We start from the raw sequence: 15,621 nt of genomic DNA, 5'->3' as shown, positions 1-15,621 counted from the left end.
CTCCTGAAAATATTTTAAAAATTGGTGGGCGCCTGTAATCCAGGCTACTTGGGAGGCTGGAGCAGGAGAATTGTTTGAACCCAGGAGTCGGAGGCTGCAGTGAGCCGAGATCCCATCATTGTACTTCAGCCTGGGTGACAGAGTGAGACTCTGTCTCAAAAAAAAAAAAGGAAGGAAGGAAGGAGCTTATAAACCCAGGCACAGTGATTCATGCCTGTAATCCTAGCAAACCTTGGGAGGCCAAGGTGGGGGGATCGCTTGAGGCCAGGAGGTTGAGGCTGCAGTGAGCTATGATTGCAGATTGCATGAGAAGACTCTGTCTCAAAAAAAAAAAAAAAGTTTATAGAAAATTTAAAAGTAAAGAAATGGAGGGGGGAAAAGGATCTAAAATCCACTTACTCTAACACAATCATTATCATTAATGATTATTGTATTTCTTCCTAGCCTTTTTTGCAAGTCCTTTAATAAAACATAGCTGTTATACATAAAATGCAATAGCCTTCCTTTTACTCTTCACATTCTATGACATTATTTCATATCATGACATGGTCCTGATGATCATTCATTCAATAGGTAGGTAGTGAGTGCCTGAGATGTGCAGGCATGTTCCAGGCACTGGGAACACAGCCTTGAACCAACAGACAAAACTGTTTACATGCATGGAGCTCGCATTCTGACAGGAGAGACAAGCAAGAAGCAAAGAAATAAATCGACAGCATTCCGTTAGTTAGCACCTAGAGAAAAGAGATATAGTGTTCAAAACTTGAGCTATGAGAAATAAAAAAGCAAAAGATCATTTTTTATCAAAAGGACTATGAAGCATGTTGTTTTACTTAACAAAACCAGTGCTAACCATTTTACATCCTCCAGACTTGAAGTGTGTGGAGGCGTTTAACAGATACAGTTTTACCTTTTTTTCCCTTTTAAGTTATTGTCAGCATTTTTCAATCTCTTTTTAAAGAACATCTTAAATTTGCATAATAGTCATTCATCTTAATAAAGACATTACACTATTGTTGGACATTTAAAGTTGTTTCCTTTCAGGTTTAACTCTTTAAAAACTTCTACAACTCAGCCACCGGGTGCAGTGCCTCACGCCTGGAGTCCCAGAACTTTGGGAGGCCAAGGTGGGTGGATCACGAGGTCAGGAGATCAAGACCATTCTGGCTAACGCGATGAAACCCCATCTCTACTAAAAATACAAAAAATTAGCTGGGCGTGGTGGTGCATGCCTGTATTCCCAGCTACTTGGGAGACTGAGACAGGAGAATCGCTTGAACCCAGGAGGTGGAGGTTGCAGTGAGCCGAGATAGCGCCACTGCACTCCAGCCTGGGCGATAGAGCAAGACCCTGTCTCAAAGAAACAACAAACAAAAACAAAACAAAAAAACTTCTATAAATCAGTGCAGAAACGTTAAAATTTAGATTTAGTACTGTTGCATTAGAAGAGAATGGCAGAAGCAAAACTACAGGGTCAAAAGGTATAAACATTTTAAAGAAATAGGATGTGAAAAGTTCTAAAGCTCTTGATAAAGACTGACAATTGCTTTCTAAAGGAATCTACTCCCACCAGCCACATATGCAGGAATGCTCCTTTAACCAGTTCCCTGCTGAATCTGAACCTCATCTTCCCCAGTGGGAGATGGGAGCTCACTGATCCTCTTTCATTTTTGTCTGTATTTAAGGGAAAATTTCCAAAGGACACATGGTAGATCAATTCCACGATCTACTCAAACAAAGGGCGGAAACTGTCTCTCCACATCGCACAGAGTTCCACAGCAGGAGGGGAATGTTGAGTTTCAATAGCTACTGCAAGAGGGGAGCCAAAAACTCACCAGGGCATGGAGAAGCCTTCTTTCTTCCCGTCTGTTTTCAGGGAACTCAACTAGTCAGTAAGTCAGAAGCAGCAACCTGGCAGGGGTGGACGTGGGGACTCAGTCCCAGTAGCCTGGAAAAGTGCCCCCTCTGTATTCTGAGATCTTGTTACACACAAACCCAGATCAGAGTCAGCTTCCCTGCCCTGAAAATTCTGGGGTCTCAGCCCCGTGAAAAAATAATTTCTTGCCTCAGAGAGCAATAGTGAGGATAAGAAGTGCCAAGACTTAACCGAGCTCTCAAACACCAAAGTGCCTGAAATGTGTCCTGCTGGCAGAGGTGACCTCACAGGCTGCAAGGCTTGCCTCTCTTGGAGTATATGGGAGGAACATGCAGAAATGTACTTTTTGGCAGGCTGACCTAGGAGACCCGATGTTCAATCTGCTCTAATTCAGCAGCTCCAAATGCTGAAGAGAATACAGGGGTATTTGACGGGGGGATGGGATGGATAGCCTGTGACAGAATGCCAGGCTTCTGACCCAACCTAGCACTGAGGTGCTTATCCGCGTGCATACCCACCCTTTCCCCCAGAGCTTGCAACATCAAGACTGGCCTGTGAGGATCTGACTAGGATGTACACTGACTGAAATGTCTTTAGGCCAAATCCTCTTAAATCAAAAGTATAAACAGTGAATTTCCAAACCCTACAGAAACCTCAAAGGAGAAATGACAGAGTCAGAAAATGGCTAATCCCCACAGTTCATACTGGAAGGTCTGAAAAAAGATAGAAAAAAAACAAAAGGCCTGGTATATATTTGAAAATCCAAAATGACACATCTTCTCTTGGAAGTGACACCCAGCTGGCAGATGCCCTTATATAAATATATTTTCTTTCTGTAACTTTCAAAATGTGAAATGTCCTTAAAAATAATAAGAATAAATGATTTGCTTCCTCCTGTGGGATTACTGCACCTGCAGAGTGCAGCCAGCTCTCATGCTCCCAGACACCACCCCCAAATCCTCATCATCCTGAGATCAACCTCAACTACTGTGTTGAGTTTTGTCTCACCCAGTGTGCGACCCGCCTCCTGATATGCATTTCACTCCCACTGCGCAAGTAAAGACGATTGTGAAGACAGGGCTAGCAAGAGTGTTTGTTTATTGAGAAAGATGAATTCACAGAGAAGATTTTGAGTGATGGAGACCTTAAGAAACGCCTGGTGAGCGATTTCAGGACCTTCTGTTCAGAGGGAAAGACCAGAACAACTTCCAGGTGAGTCCTACCGCTTCATAGGGGGAGAAGTGTCACCAGATTCAACACCAGGGTTTTGTGAGTGAGAAGGGGCAGAGGGTCTGACTTGGAGAAGGTATTTCTCTGAAAGCAAAAGCTATTGTGGGAGACGGGAGAAAGCACAGCCAGAAACCAGAATGGCATTTGGGGGTCTGGGTTCGATTTCTGGTCGGTGCTCTTCCCAATGAGGCAGAGAAGGAAACCCCCTTCCCTTCTGTCTTCTTGGTGAATCTGCGGGTCTCCAAGTTGCTGTCTGCTCCATCTCACAGCACTTATCTTGTACCCTGCAGGCTGAGAGGGAACAGCTAGTCTCAGGAGCCTGGTTTAGGGGAGTTCAATTGCTCTGAGGTTTCGGGGAAGCTGATGGAGGAGACCCTGGGAGTCCAGGCAGCGCGCGAGGCAATGCGATGCGGGCCGGAGCAGCTTGCTGCCGCCAGAACAGGCGCATCTGGGTCCCCTCCCGGGACCTCTCCCCTCCTCTCGGTGCTCCGCTGTCGCCCACCTCCAGCAGCCCGGGATAGCTACCAGGAGGCCGAGGCAGTGTTCGCGGCCTGGGCCCGGCAACGGAACACCGAACTGTCGTCCCTGGAGAGCGAGGAGGCCGAGCTGATCCTTCGCGCCAGGCGGCCGGTGCGTCCGCAGGCCGCGTCCAGCGCCCGGGCTCGGAATGAGCGGTCCAGCAGGAGGTAGATGAGCGGGTTGGCGCAGCTGTTGACGAAGGCCAGGCAGGTGGCGATGGTGAGGCCCCAGCGCAGCGCCAGCAGCAGGGGGCACGGCAGCGGCAGCGCCCCCAGACGTGCCAGGTGGAAGACAGCCCGCAGGGCGCTGAAGGGCAGCCAGGAGCCCACGAACGTGCTCTCGATGGCGAAGATGATGCGCAGCGAGTTCCTCCGGACCCGACCCACGTGCGGCGGCCGGCGCAGGCGGCGCGAGATGCGGCAGTAGCAGAAGAGGGTGACGACCAGGGGCAACACGAAGGTCAGCAGCAGCAGCAGCAAGCTGAGGCCCTGGAAGGTGTGGGAGGGCTCCTCCCCGCACTGGCTGCCCTGGCCCCCAGGCAGTGGCTGCAGCCCCCGGTAGACCAGGGAGGGCAGGCCAGCCAGCAGCGCCACGGCCCAGACGCCGCAGCACGAGGCCAGCGCGCAGCGCCGGGTGCGCAAGGGCCGCGCGTCGAGCAGCTTCACCACGGCCAGGTAGCGGTCCATGCTCATGCCAGCCAGCAGCAGTGCGCCCGCGCAGCGCGTGCCCGCCAGCGCGAAGCTGCTGAGCTTGCAGAGGCCCTCGCCGAACGGCCAGCGGCCGCCTAGCGCCGCCGCCGCGGCCCACAGCGGCAGTGTGAGCACTAAGCCCAGGTCAGCGGCCGCCAAGTGCAGCACGAAGGTGTCCACTAGCCGCCGTGGGCCGCGCCGCCCGGCCAGCAGCCACATCACGAAGGCGTTGCCCAGCAGGCCCATGGCGAAGGCCGCCAGGTAGAGTGCAGGGATGTAGACGTAGCCGAAGGGCAGGTCCCCGGCCGGACACAGCTCCAGCTCCTCCAGGCCGTCCAACCCCGAGTAGTCCCAGGCCCCTGACCCCGGGCTGGGGCTCCAGGGCTCTGTGGGGTCCATGGCCTGGCCACGAGGCCTGTGCTGGGTGCAGCCCTGGGCTCAGGCGGCAGCAGCTCTGAGCAGGAGGGGGTTTGCTCTTCATGCCCGTGCCGTGCACCTCCCTTCCTGCCACCCCAGCTTGAGCAAATGGGTGGGCAGGAAAGACAGGAGGGAGGAGGGGATGGGTGGGAGGGGCAGGCTCCTGTGGGAGAGATGGTGGCCTCCGATTTGGGGCTGACCCAAGGGGTAAGGGCAGGGACAGGCAAAAGGGGCTTCACCACTAAGTCTTGGGAGGAAAAATCCTCAGGGCTGGGAGATCTGCCCTGCCTCCCAGTAGGAGCGTGGCCCATTCCTGTATTAGTTGCTCAGTTTCTTTGTGAAATCGGGATACTTGCCCCACTGTCTCAGGGTCGTGTTGCAAGAGGTGGTGGGTGCCCGAGAGCCCTAATCTCTTCTCAGCCTCCACCTCACCCCTTCCCACCTGCACCCGCCGGCTGCTGTTTTCTCTGTTTTAGAGGGGAGAAGACAGGGGATTTTATGAGTATGGGGCCTAAGGCACGCCCCACCCCAAATCCACCTGTTCCCTAGGAAAGAGTCCACTGCCGGGACACAGCAGATCTGGGTGGGTCGGGGAGCCTGCCCTGGGCACTCAAGCCGTTGTTAGCATCCTGAAATGTGGGGCTTATGTCTTCACCCTGTGAGTGGCTTCTCTGACCCAATCAGGTCCTCACGAAGTGACGTGGAAGGGTTTTAAGGCATCTAGGAAGGGGTGTAGTCAGATCATCCTGCTGGACAGGGGCCAAGCCTGGGATTCACATCTGCCTCTTCTCTGTCTTCTCCCAGCCTAAAAAACCTATCTATTAAGCCAGACGCTGATGTAAGCTCAGTTCAAAAGATGACACCTAATGAAACACCAGATTAGTTGTCCTAAATTATGAGTCAGGAGCTTGGAGGCAGCAAGATCCTTTGTGAAATGAGAAACTGAGAGTAAGGGGAGGATTCCTAAAGAAGAGGGGGAATGAAGTCTGACCCTGAGTGGGCGGTGGGCCCTAAGGAGGAGAGGATGGGGGAGGGAAAACTTGCTCTTTCTCCTGAAGGAGGCATGCAGCCACTTACATCTGAATTCTTCTTAGCAGATATCCCTTCCACAAGATATTGTGGTGGAACTGATGTCACAGTGCCCTCTGAGTCTGTCCCCAGTGTCCCCAGGAATGAGTGGCTGATGTGCCGGGCAACCTGGTGTGGAAAATTTGAGGTGGATTATCAATTTTGTTCGATTCAGACTTGTTAACAATGAACTCCTCCATGAAGCAGGCACTGTTTCAGGCACTGCGAGAGATGCCACTCTTGGCCTTAGCAGTTTATTGCATAGGCAGGAGAGATGGTTACGTAAGCAGAATGTGCAATGGCCGACACGCCGGGAGTCCAAATTGTAGTAAATGTTAAAAGCCAAGCCCTCTTAGGGTTTAGTGGAGGGGGAGTGATTATTTTTCATGGGAAAGCTAAATCAGAAAAGGCCTTCTAGGAGATGACACTTGAGATTAGTCCCAGGAAGGAGCTGAAAGTCAAATAAGAGCAGCAGAAAAGAGAAGAAAGGGTCAGACTCGGAGGAGGGAGTAAAGGGAACAAGTATACTGAAATGAGTAGGAATGTGGGCTTTTCAGGGGACAAGCAGTCTGCCAGAGCCCAGGGTAGGAAGGTGGGGACAGGAGATGAAGCAGGATGAATCATGAAGGGATTTGGATTTCGATCTATAGGTCATGGGGAGTCAGGAGGCATTAATCTGTGTTTTGAAAAGATCGCTGGCAGAACTGTGGAGAAGGGAGAGGCTCAAGCCAGGGAGACCCCACAGTAGGTTGTAATTATTTGTGTCTGAAATAGATCATGAGTAGTGGGGACAGAAAGGAGAGAATATATTCAGGAGATAATTGTAACATCATAGGTCTCACAAAGAAGAGTCAAAGATAAGCCTGGGGTTTCTCTGCTTAGGGACCATATGGACACTGTCCCCTTAACTGCCAAGAACAGAGAGGTGCATGTGTGTATGTGTTCAGTTTGATGTTGGTTTGAAGTAGGGTCATGAAATAATTTATCATCTAAACCTGGATGTTTCTGAGAGTGAAAGGGGCACTATGAGAATTAACCTGGGCGATAAACCAGGACTATTTTGGGCAAACTGGGACATAAGGTAACCCTCACTTGGGGTCCCTCTGGCACACGGAGATCCCCAGGAAGGATTTGGGAAATGGTCTTAGAGGCCGGGCGCAGTGGCTCACATCTGTAATCCCAGCAATTTGGGAGGCCGAGGCGGGGAGATCATTTGAGGTCAGGAGATCGAGACCAGCCTCGCCAACATGGTAAAACCCCGTCTCTACTAAAAATACAAAAATTAGCCAGGCATGGTGGCACGTACCAGTCCCAGCTACTCAGGAGGCTGAGGTGGGAGAATCGCTTGAACCCGGGAGGCAGAGGTTGCAGTGAGCTGAGATCCAAGCCACTGCACTCCCGCCTGGGTGAAAGAGCGAGACTCCATCTCAAAAGAAAATGGTCCTAGAGCTCACAGAGAGTTGGGCATGCAGTGTTCAGGCTGCACCTGTCAAGAACTTCTCCCACACCAATTACAAGATGGGCAAGGAAGAGAAGAGGCTAGGGAATGAATGGTCTGGACCTTCCCTTCACGGGCATTTCGGCCTCTGGGCTTGGTTTTCCCCTGAAGACCCACCCCAGAGCCTTTTTTCTAATGTCTGAGCATGTGGTTGCTGGTGAGTGGTGCCCACATCCGGGGTGGAGTAGGGGGCTGCAGCCTCCTCCCCTAGAAGGCTAGCAGGGGCAGTGCTTGCCTGCCAGAGCCCAGAGACCATCAGAGACAGACCCAGTGTTGCTGGACTTTACCCCCTTGGGCACACCTCAGTCTGAGGCTCAGAGAGTGTGAGTGATCCTGAAAGCTAGAGATGAACAGCAGCAAAGCCGCCAGGTGAAAACAAAGAATGGGGCAAGCAGACCAAGAGGGGAGTATAGGAAGGGGGTTGAAGGGAAGTAGAAGTAGGTTGTTCATTTTAAAAAACACAGAGCTACTTGCTTCCTGGGCCATCATCTCATACCCAAGGGAAGTCTGTGGCCCACAGCATATGCTGAATTTTCTCTGCTGAGGCCTGGGTGCTGTCCGTGGGCCTTACTGAACTTGTCTGGATGGGAAGAAGCAGCAAAGGTCAGAGCCAGGGACACTGCCTTGGGCCTGGCCTCCCGGGGTGCCCAGCCCGGTTTCAGTGACCAAGGCCAACTGCACGAGACTGCTCTTTCACCCTTCAGGAGGACTCCCCATAGGATCACACACAAGTCAACTAATAGAAACACACCCTTACAGGCTGTGTACACATCTCACCCCTGGGAGCCTTCTCTGACCTCCATCCCTAATAGGACTTCCTCTCTGTGCACTGCTGGAACCACCAGGGCGACTGTTACGTGGCTCCGTCTTGCCTTGCCTATGGGATTATGAACTTCTCAGGGCGAGGAGGAGCTTCTCTCTACCCATCAGGGTGATTAGCACAAGCCTGAGAACAGAGGAGATACTTTAAATAAATATCCAATGCTTCAGGCTAAATTGTTTTCGAGAGTAGGTTTCTTTTTGCCCCCTTACAGGTTATATTTAAGTTCTTGTAACTTATTTTTACGAATTTTAATTTTTCTGTACAAAGAATCTTAACATTTTAAGTAAATTGTATTTGCCTTTATATATTTAATCACAAAAGCCATCTAATCACATTACAGAATAGAGAAGTAGTCATCTTGGACCTGCTACCGCTACACAACCAAACTTAGCCAGTGAAGGACATTTTCAAAAGTATTCATTTGTAATCTTATTATTTTTAGATTTTCTATTTTTAAATATTCCATTTCAGATATCCTTCACATTTTTTACACAGTTGTTTCAAAGTCGTATCTGTAATTAGCGTACACAGTATTCTCAATATCATATAAATCCACGAGTCTATGCTGCTTAATTTTCTAAACCCTTAAATATGGATATTTAGGATGTTTCTAATATTTTTAACTGTTATAGAAATTTGTAATGAATAACTGCACTTATGATTTTTTATACTGTTTTTATAACACTCTTGTATTTGTTATATTATGTATTGTTATGTATTATTTATGTATTATGTAATAATACATAATATAATGTATTATCGTATTATGTTATAACATAAATACTCTTGTAATACATGTAAATATGCATTTATACATATTTTTATATGTATTTATAACATGTTATGGACTCTATCATGTAACATATATATGTTATAAATACAAATTTGGTAGGAAAGGCTATGAAAATTTTTATTGCTTGATACAAATGCTTACAGTGATTAGTAGTTTAGAATGTCACTGGCATTGTATGACAGTATAAGGTTCAACACAGTCTTCTTAGAGATGTTCATCAGTAACATATATTTTCCATTGTAACAGGCAGTGAAGTAAAATGGTACCTCATTTCAATTTGCACTTGTTTATAAATAAGATGGAAAATCTATTTATTTCCTCTTAAGTGAACCATTTTAATCATGTCCTTCACATATTTATTATAATCTATGTATTTCTTATTAATTTGTACAAACTATATGTTTAGGATGAATCATGTTTCATTCCACTTGATTCAAATATTTCTCCAAATTCTTTTCTTAGCTATTATTTATTTTAGTTTTACATTTTCATAGTCAAATTTGTTGCTATTAGCAATTTCAGAGTTTAGAATGTTACTTTCTCTTTGACAATGTAAGAAGATTCAGTCTGTCATTAAAAAATAATTTTCATATTTTAAAATTTACCTAGTGTTTAATCGATTTTTTCATATTTCTATCTAGCTTTAACATCATTTATTAAATTTAAAAAATACATTTTTTAAAACCTTGCTCTGTGTCGTGATATAGAATTTATTAGATGCATTTCTTCTTTTTTTAAATTATATGTATTTCTTCTTCTTTTTATTTTTATTTTTTATTTTTTTGCAGACAGGGGCTTGCTCTGTTGCCCAGGCTGCCGTGTAGCCCAGTGCGATCATAGCTCACTGCAGCCTCAAATTCCTCAGCTCAGGCAATCCTCCTGCATCAGCCTCCTGAGAAGCTGGGACTACAGGTACACACCACCATGCCTGGCTAATTTTATTTTTTACTTTTTTTAGAGACATGATCTCACTATATTGCCCAGGCTGGTCTCAAATTCCTGGCTTCAAGCGATCCTCCTACCTTGGCCTCCTGAAGTGCTGGGATTACAACTGTGAGTCACTGTGCCCAGCCAATATCAATTTCTTATATGTCATTTTGTCTGTTTCTGATTAGTGAACACCCAGACCAGATTATTAGTGGTCAGAGTCCAGTTTAAATGTCCGCTTTATAACTTGATAGCTGTGTGATCTTGGGCTCCAGTTTCCACATCTTAAAATAGGCATGATAATATCTACCTGATAGGGGTGTTGTGAAGATCAAATGAGGCACCCTTTGTGGAAGGTGCTGCCCATGCTGGGTCTGAGATAATGGGCTCACTCCGTTCCCTGGCTGGCAGCATCGTGAAGAACGGCTTTAGTTTCTGGTGGTCCTGCTGCTAGACTCAGCTGCTTGCACTGCTTCTCCTACCCTCCAGGTCACGGTGCTTTCTTTCCACATGGTGGGTAGTCAATAAATGTTTTGGGGATTGGATTGGGATTCTATAAAGAGAGACTCCCAAGATTTGACTCTTCAAGATTTGACCACCACAGTGCCTGGTGCCTGGTATCATCCTAATGGTGATTTCTACAAGGTGACAGTCTGGATGCTGCTGAGAGGACTGAAGCACAGAGACACAGGGGGCCTTTTGCCAAGTCAGTTGCGGTTGATGGAGGGGTTAACAGTAACTTGAGTCCAGAGGGTGAGGAAAATCTTGCAAAGCCACATCTCCTGGTTTTTACAACCTCTCTTGATAAGCATTGAGCTGGGAATGGGGAGTCCTCTATTTTATTCACTATTACTGACTACCTAGATGAGGCTACCTAGATGAGGTTTCCCATAGACCACATAGCCCTGAGACCGTGTGTGTGTGTGTGTGTGTTGGCAGGGAGGGTAGTAGGGACAGGGTATTAGAGGACAGAAGACAGCAATAGCTCTTGCCCCTACCCTGCACGCTCAACATCTAAGGAACAGCTGGCACACACCAGATGAGAAGCCCCACCCTGGATGCCAGAGGCCCTGCAGAACGTTTCAGATGTTCATTTACTTCAGAAACTTTCAGGTACTAAATATGGGGTAGCTGGGAAAGGGCACCATGTGAGTTAGACATGAGACTCAGCTTCAGCCTACACTGCTAAGGAGATGACTCAATGTGAAAGCCTTGTGGCCTGCAACTGTGTGATTGTCCCAGGGCCCCCCATCTACCCCGGATGTCATTGATGCCTCTTAGGGGACACGCGGGAGGGGGTCAGGGAAGGGAGGGGAGGCTGGAGGAGAAGAGTGTAGCTTTCAAGGAAAGTGAGACTCCTTTCTTCCACTGCAGGTTTCTGTAGCTCAAGCGTTCTTTTAAAGGTAAAAAAACAAAACAAAACAAAACAAAAATCAGAAACTTAAAAGACAAGCAATAGGGACATCCCCAATACAAAAATGGCCCCAGAATTTGTTTGGAAAGGAAGTAACATTTTCTCTTTGTAGCAATTATTCTGCCCACAGGAGCTTCGAACCTATGATTTGCCATTACTTTTCAGTGATTTCACAGAGAGTTAGTGTAAATTTCCACATATTTGCAACAGGAATTTGGCAGCATTCCCTTGGCATTGGTAGAGGCTCCCTCTACAGTGCTGTGATCCTGCTACTGATCAATGAAACCAATTCCTTTTTTTTTTGAGATGGAGTCCTGCTCTGTCACTCAGGCTAGAGTGCAGTGGGTGCAATCTCAGCTCATTGCAGCCTCTACCTCCTGGGTTCGAGTGATTCTCCTGCATCAGCCTCCTGAGTAGCTGGGACTCCAGGCGTGCACCACCACGCCCAGCTAGTTTTTGTATTTTTAGTATTTTAGAGACAAGTCTTCACCATGCTGGCCAGACTGGTCTTGAACTCCTGACTTCAAGTGATCTGTCTGCCTCGGCCTCCCAAAGTGTTGGGATTATAGGTGTGAGCCACCACGCCCGGGCCAAAACCAATTCTTAATATCACTTTTGATTCCAGTCGACTTTGTAAACAGCCCCTTCTTACTGTGGGGCAAGCACTGTTATCAGGTAATGTAACAGATACAAAGAATGTGACATGGTGCACCCTTACAGGAAGATTACACATTATTGGAGATTAGCTGTAAAGTACAAATAACTTTGATATAAGGCAGATTGTGATATCCTGACTTCTATCAAGATTGAAGCAGGTCAGCTTTTCTGAAGAAAAGGTCTGTGTCTAGGAGCAGCCTGAAAAACAGGATCAATACCTTTAGTGGTTCCAAGCACCGCACACATTACCACCACCTCAACACCCCACCCCCATCCTCCCTGCAATTCAAAATAAAAACAATGTTGAACTTTTAAGATAAGTCTCAGAAAGTTAGATTTTGCAAGACACTTTGGAGGGTGAAATCGAATTAGGGAAAGACCACTTGAACGTTCTTGCAGAGTTAGGCATAAGCTTTTGGTGCCTGGACTTGAAGCTGGTGGCAGCAGGGATGAGGAGCAGTTTCAAAGTATAAATATTTGATAGCATTTGGTGGCTGTCTGGGCACGAGGCTGTCTTCTGTGTCAGACAAGAGAGGAAGGGATAAGACCTTTCAGTCTTGGTGGCTGGCTGTCAGGAAGCAGACTTGATTTTATAAGGAAGTTGTAAAATCAGGTTGACTTTTGGTTTTTCAACAGATTGAGTTGAGGATGACATTGGAACTCCCAGGTGAAAACGTTGAGATGGCAGTTAGATGCATGAGTGGGCCCAGAGGGGGCTTTCAGGGCTGGAGATGTAGATTCTGAATGGAGGTATCAGTCAAAGTTGATATGGAAGGCCTTCTTGGAAAGAGTGGAGGCAGCAGAACATGAATAACTGAGCCTTGAGACTGGCCCATAATTTGTGAGAGGAGCTGGAGAGAGGTAAAAGGGAACAGCACATCATTGTGTCATGGTGACCAATAGTTCAGATTTTCAAGCTGCATCTGTGTCCTTTGAAATGGCATGAACCAGAGGGAGTCAGGGCAGAAAAGCCAACTTTGGGTTTATATTTTGGGGGCAAAAATATCTACAGTAAGAAATTGGGGTGACCTAGCAGAAATCAGAACACGTTTTGAATTTTATTTTCAATTTTGAGGCGGGACTGCATAGTCTTCCTTTCATGTATTCATTTGACGAATATTTATTGAATACCGATTGTGTTGAGACTATAAGGATAAAGAATACAAGCACAAACTCATTTCCTACTGTATACAAAAATATTTGTAGTTAGCCTCTGGCTAAGAAAGAGGATGCAGTTTACAGTTAGCGTTGTTCTCATCATAAATGAGGATCTCAAGGCCCTATCAACAGAACTGATGTCTCTGCAAGTCAAAATTCACTATTTATTTATTTATTTATTTAGAGACAGAGTCTTGCTCTGTCGCCCAGGCTGGAGTGAAGCGGCATGATCTCAGCTCACTGCAAGCTCCACCTTCCGGGTTCACGCCATTCTCCTACCTCAGCCTCCTGAGTAGCTGGGACTACAGGTGCCCGCCACCATGCCCGGCTAATTTTTTCTATTTTTAGTAGAGACGGGTTTTCACCGTGTTAGCCAGGATGGTCTCGATCTCCTGACCTTGTGATCCGCCCGCCTCAGCCTCCCAAAATGCTGGGATTACAGGCATGAGCCACCACGCCTTACCTTTGTGACCTACCTAGCCCCTTTCATCTAATAACTGTTTCCTAGATAATTCTGATCAACCTGTTATCAGAATTTGTTTTCACCACTTTTGCAATTTCTCCATTCTCCCATCCTTATGAATCTAGATATTAAACAGTAGGTAAGCGTAACCGTCTGATTTTAGCTGTTGTTGTGTTGATGATGGTTAAGTCTTGGGCAAGAGAACAAAATTCACTTTAACCACAAGTTCTGAGTTTTCTACCAATGGTGAACACATTATTAACTAGTACAGCTGTGAGCCTCATTCTTATTCCACAACATGTACAACGCAGTGGGAAACTCTGTACCACATGGCACGGTAAGGGGATTTGAAACCAGAAGCCTTAGATGCCAGTTGTAATGCTGTCACTTACTAGCTTTGAGTCCCTGGGACAGCTACTAACCTTCTAAAAGTCTCATCTTCCTCATCTGTAGAATGGAGATGTAAATGCTCACTTCCTCCCAGGCAGCAGCAAATTAAAAGAGAAAGCAAAGCAAAGAACCTTCTAAATTATAAAGCAATTTTTTTTTTTTTTTTTGAGAGTGAGTCTCACTCTGTCGCTCAGGCTAGAGTGCAGCAGTGTGATCTCAGCTCATAGCAAGCTCCGCCTCCCGGGTTCACACCATTCTCCTGCCTCAGCCTCCCAAGTAGCTGGGATCACAGGCGCCCGCCACCACGCCCAGCTAATTTTTGAATTTTTAGTAGAGACAAGGTTTCACCATGTTGGCCAGGCTGGTCTCGGACTCCTGACCTCAGGTGCTCCACCTGCCTCAGCCTCCCCAAAGTGCTGGGATTACAGGCATGAGCCACCGTGCCTGGCCTATAAAGCAGTATTTAAGTGGATGGTTTCTTTGGGGGTTGAGAGCCACATTTCCTTTTCTATATAAACACACAAACCCTGAAGAAGTATGAATAACAGGGTCAGCCAGGAATCACAGCAGCTGAATGTAACTGTGAAGTAGAGGTGCTGTAGACAACACATGCCACCTGTGTCCTTTATCTCTGGGATGCCTCTAACACCTACTGAAGGCTGAATCACAGGTTCAACCACCTAAAGCAACAGGTTGGGGTTAAGAAGAATCAAATGAATTAGTAGCCTAAGGTACCATAGAGGCTTTGCTTAATGTGTTAAGAAAAAAATCTTAGTGAGTCTTAAAACATTTCTTAATTTGCTTTTCACCTCTTCAATGGAAAGTAACAATTGCCCCCATTTTCCTGACATAAATAAGCCACTGTAGGTGGAGATAACTTCGGTTATGAAGTTATCTGCTTTTAGCTGTTGTTGTGACACAAATCACCACAGTGATTTAAACACATGTACAAAACTAATCTTTGTTGTCTAAGCATATGGCCATGAGTTGCTAGACCTATATGCCCACAGGGGCAAAAAGGAGGTGACTGAAACTAGATTCTTGATCTCCTTATTTGAAGAGCAACTCTGACATACCTTCTGTGTACTTCCCCCACCCCCATCAAATTAGGAAAAATCATTAATATCTCATTTGTTTCTTTTAAGATATGTTTCTTAAGCATCTATATACTTCTGAGGGACGACAGAATTTCAACTCATTTTACAGATGTGTTTTTCCAATAGCCAATTCCTAGGTCATAACATTACAACTACATTTCCTTTGCTGAATTTTATTATCATCTTTCTGTATAGACAGATCATGAAATAAAGGTGTTTGTTTCTATTCAATATAGAATATTTTCCTCTGCCCTAGTTAAGAAGTATCAATTTCAGTCATAAGGCAACACATTCTTATTGTGTAGGGGGGGCTCTAGGGTTTGTGTACACTTTTTTTTTTTTTCGAGACAGAGTCTTGCTCTGTCATCCAGGCTAGAGTGCACAGGTGCGATCTTGGCTCACAGCAACCTCCGTCTCCTGGGTTCAAGCAATTCTGCTTCAGCTTCCCAAGTAGCTAGGATTACAGGCATCCGCCACCATGCCTGGCTAATATATATATATTTTTTTGGTAGAGACAGGATTTCGCCATGTTGGCCAGGCTGGTCTCAAAACTCCTGACCTCAAGTGATCTACCCGCCTTGGCCTCCCAAAGTGCTGGGATT

General features: G+C 46.5%; 1 protein-coding gene across 1 annotated transcript; it reads right to left on the bottom strand.

The window, feature by feature from the left end:
- Window positions 1-3,578: 3,578 nt before the first annotated feature.
- On the bottom strand, window positions 3,579-4,788 carry GPR25 (G protein-coupled receptor 25). Its single transcript, XM_011931712.1, has one exon. It carries the CDS (start codon window positions 4,711-4,713, stop codon window positions 3,628-3,630), a length of 1,086 nt encoding a protein of 361 aa, XP_011787102.1. The 5' UTR covers window positions 4,714-4,788; the 3' UTR covers window positions 3,579-3,627.
- Between the last annotated feature and the right edge of the window lie 10,833 nt (window positions 4,789-15,621).

The sequence above is a fragment of the Colobus angolensis genome, unplaced genomic scaffold, assembly GCF_000951035.1.
Source record: "Colobus angolensis palliatus isolate OR3802 unplaced genomic scaffold, Cang.pa_1.0 Scaffold91, whole genome shotgun sequence".
Taxonomy (NCBI): Eukaryota; Metazoa; Chordata; class Mammalia; order Primates; family Cercopithecidae; genus Colobus; species Colobus angolensis.
Note: the sequence above shows the minus strand (reverse complement) of the source record. Positions and strands in the feature narration are given on the sequence as shown.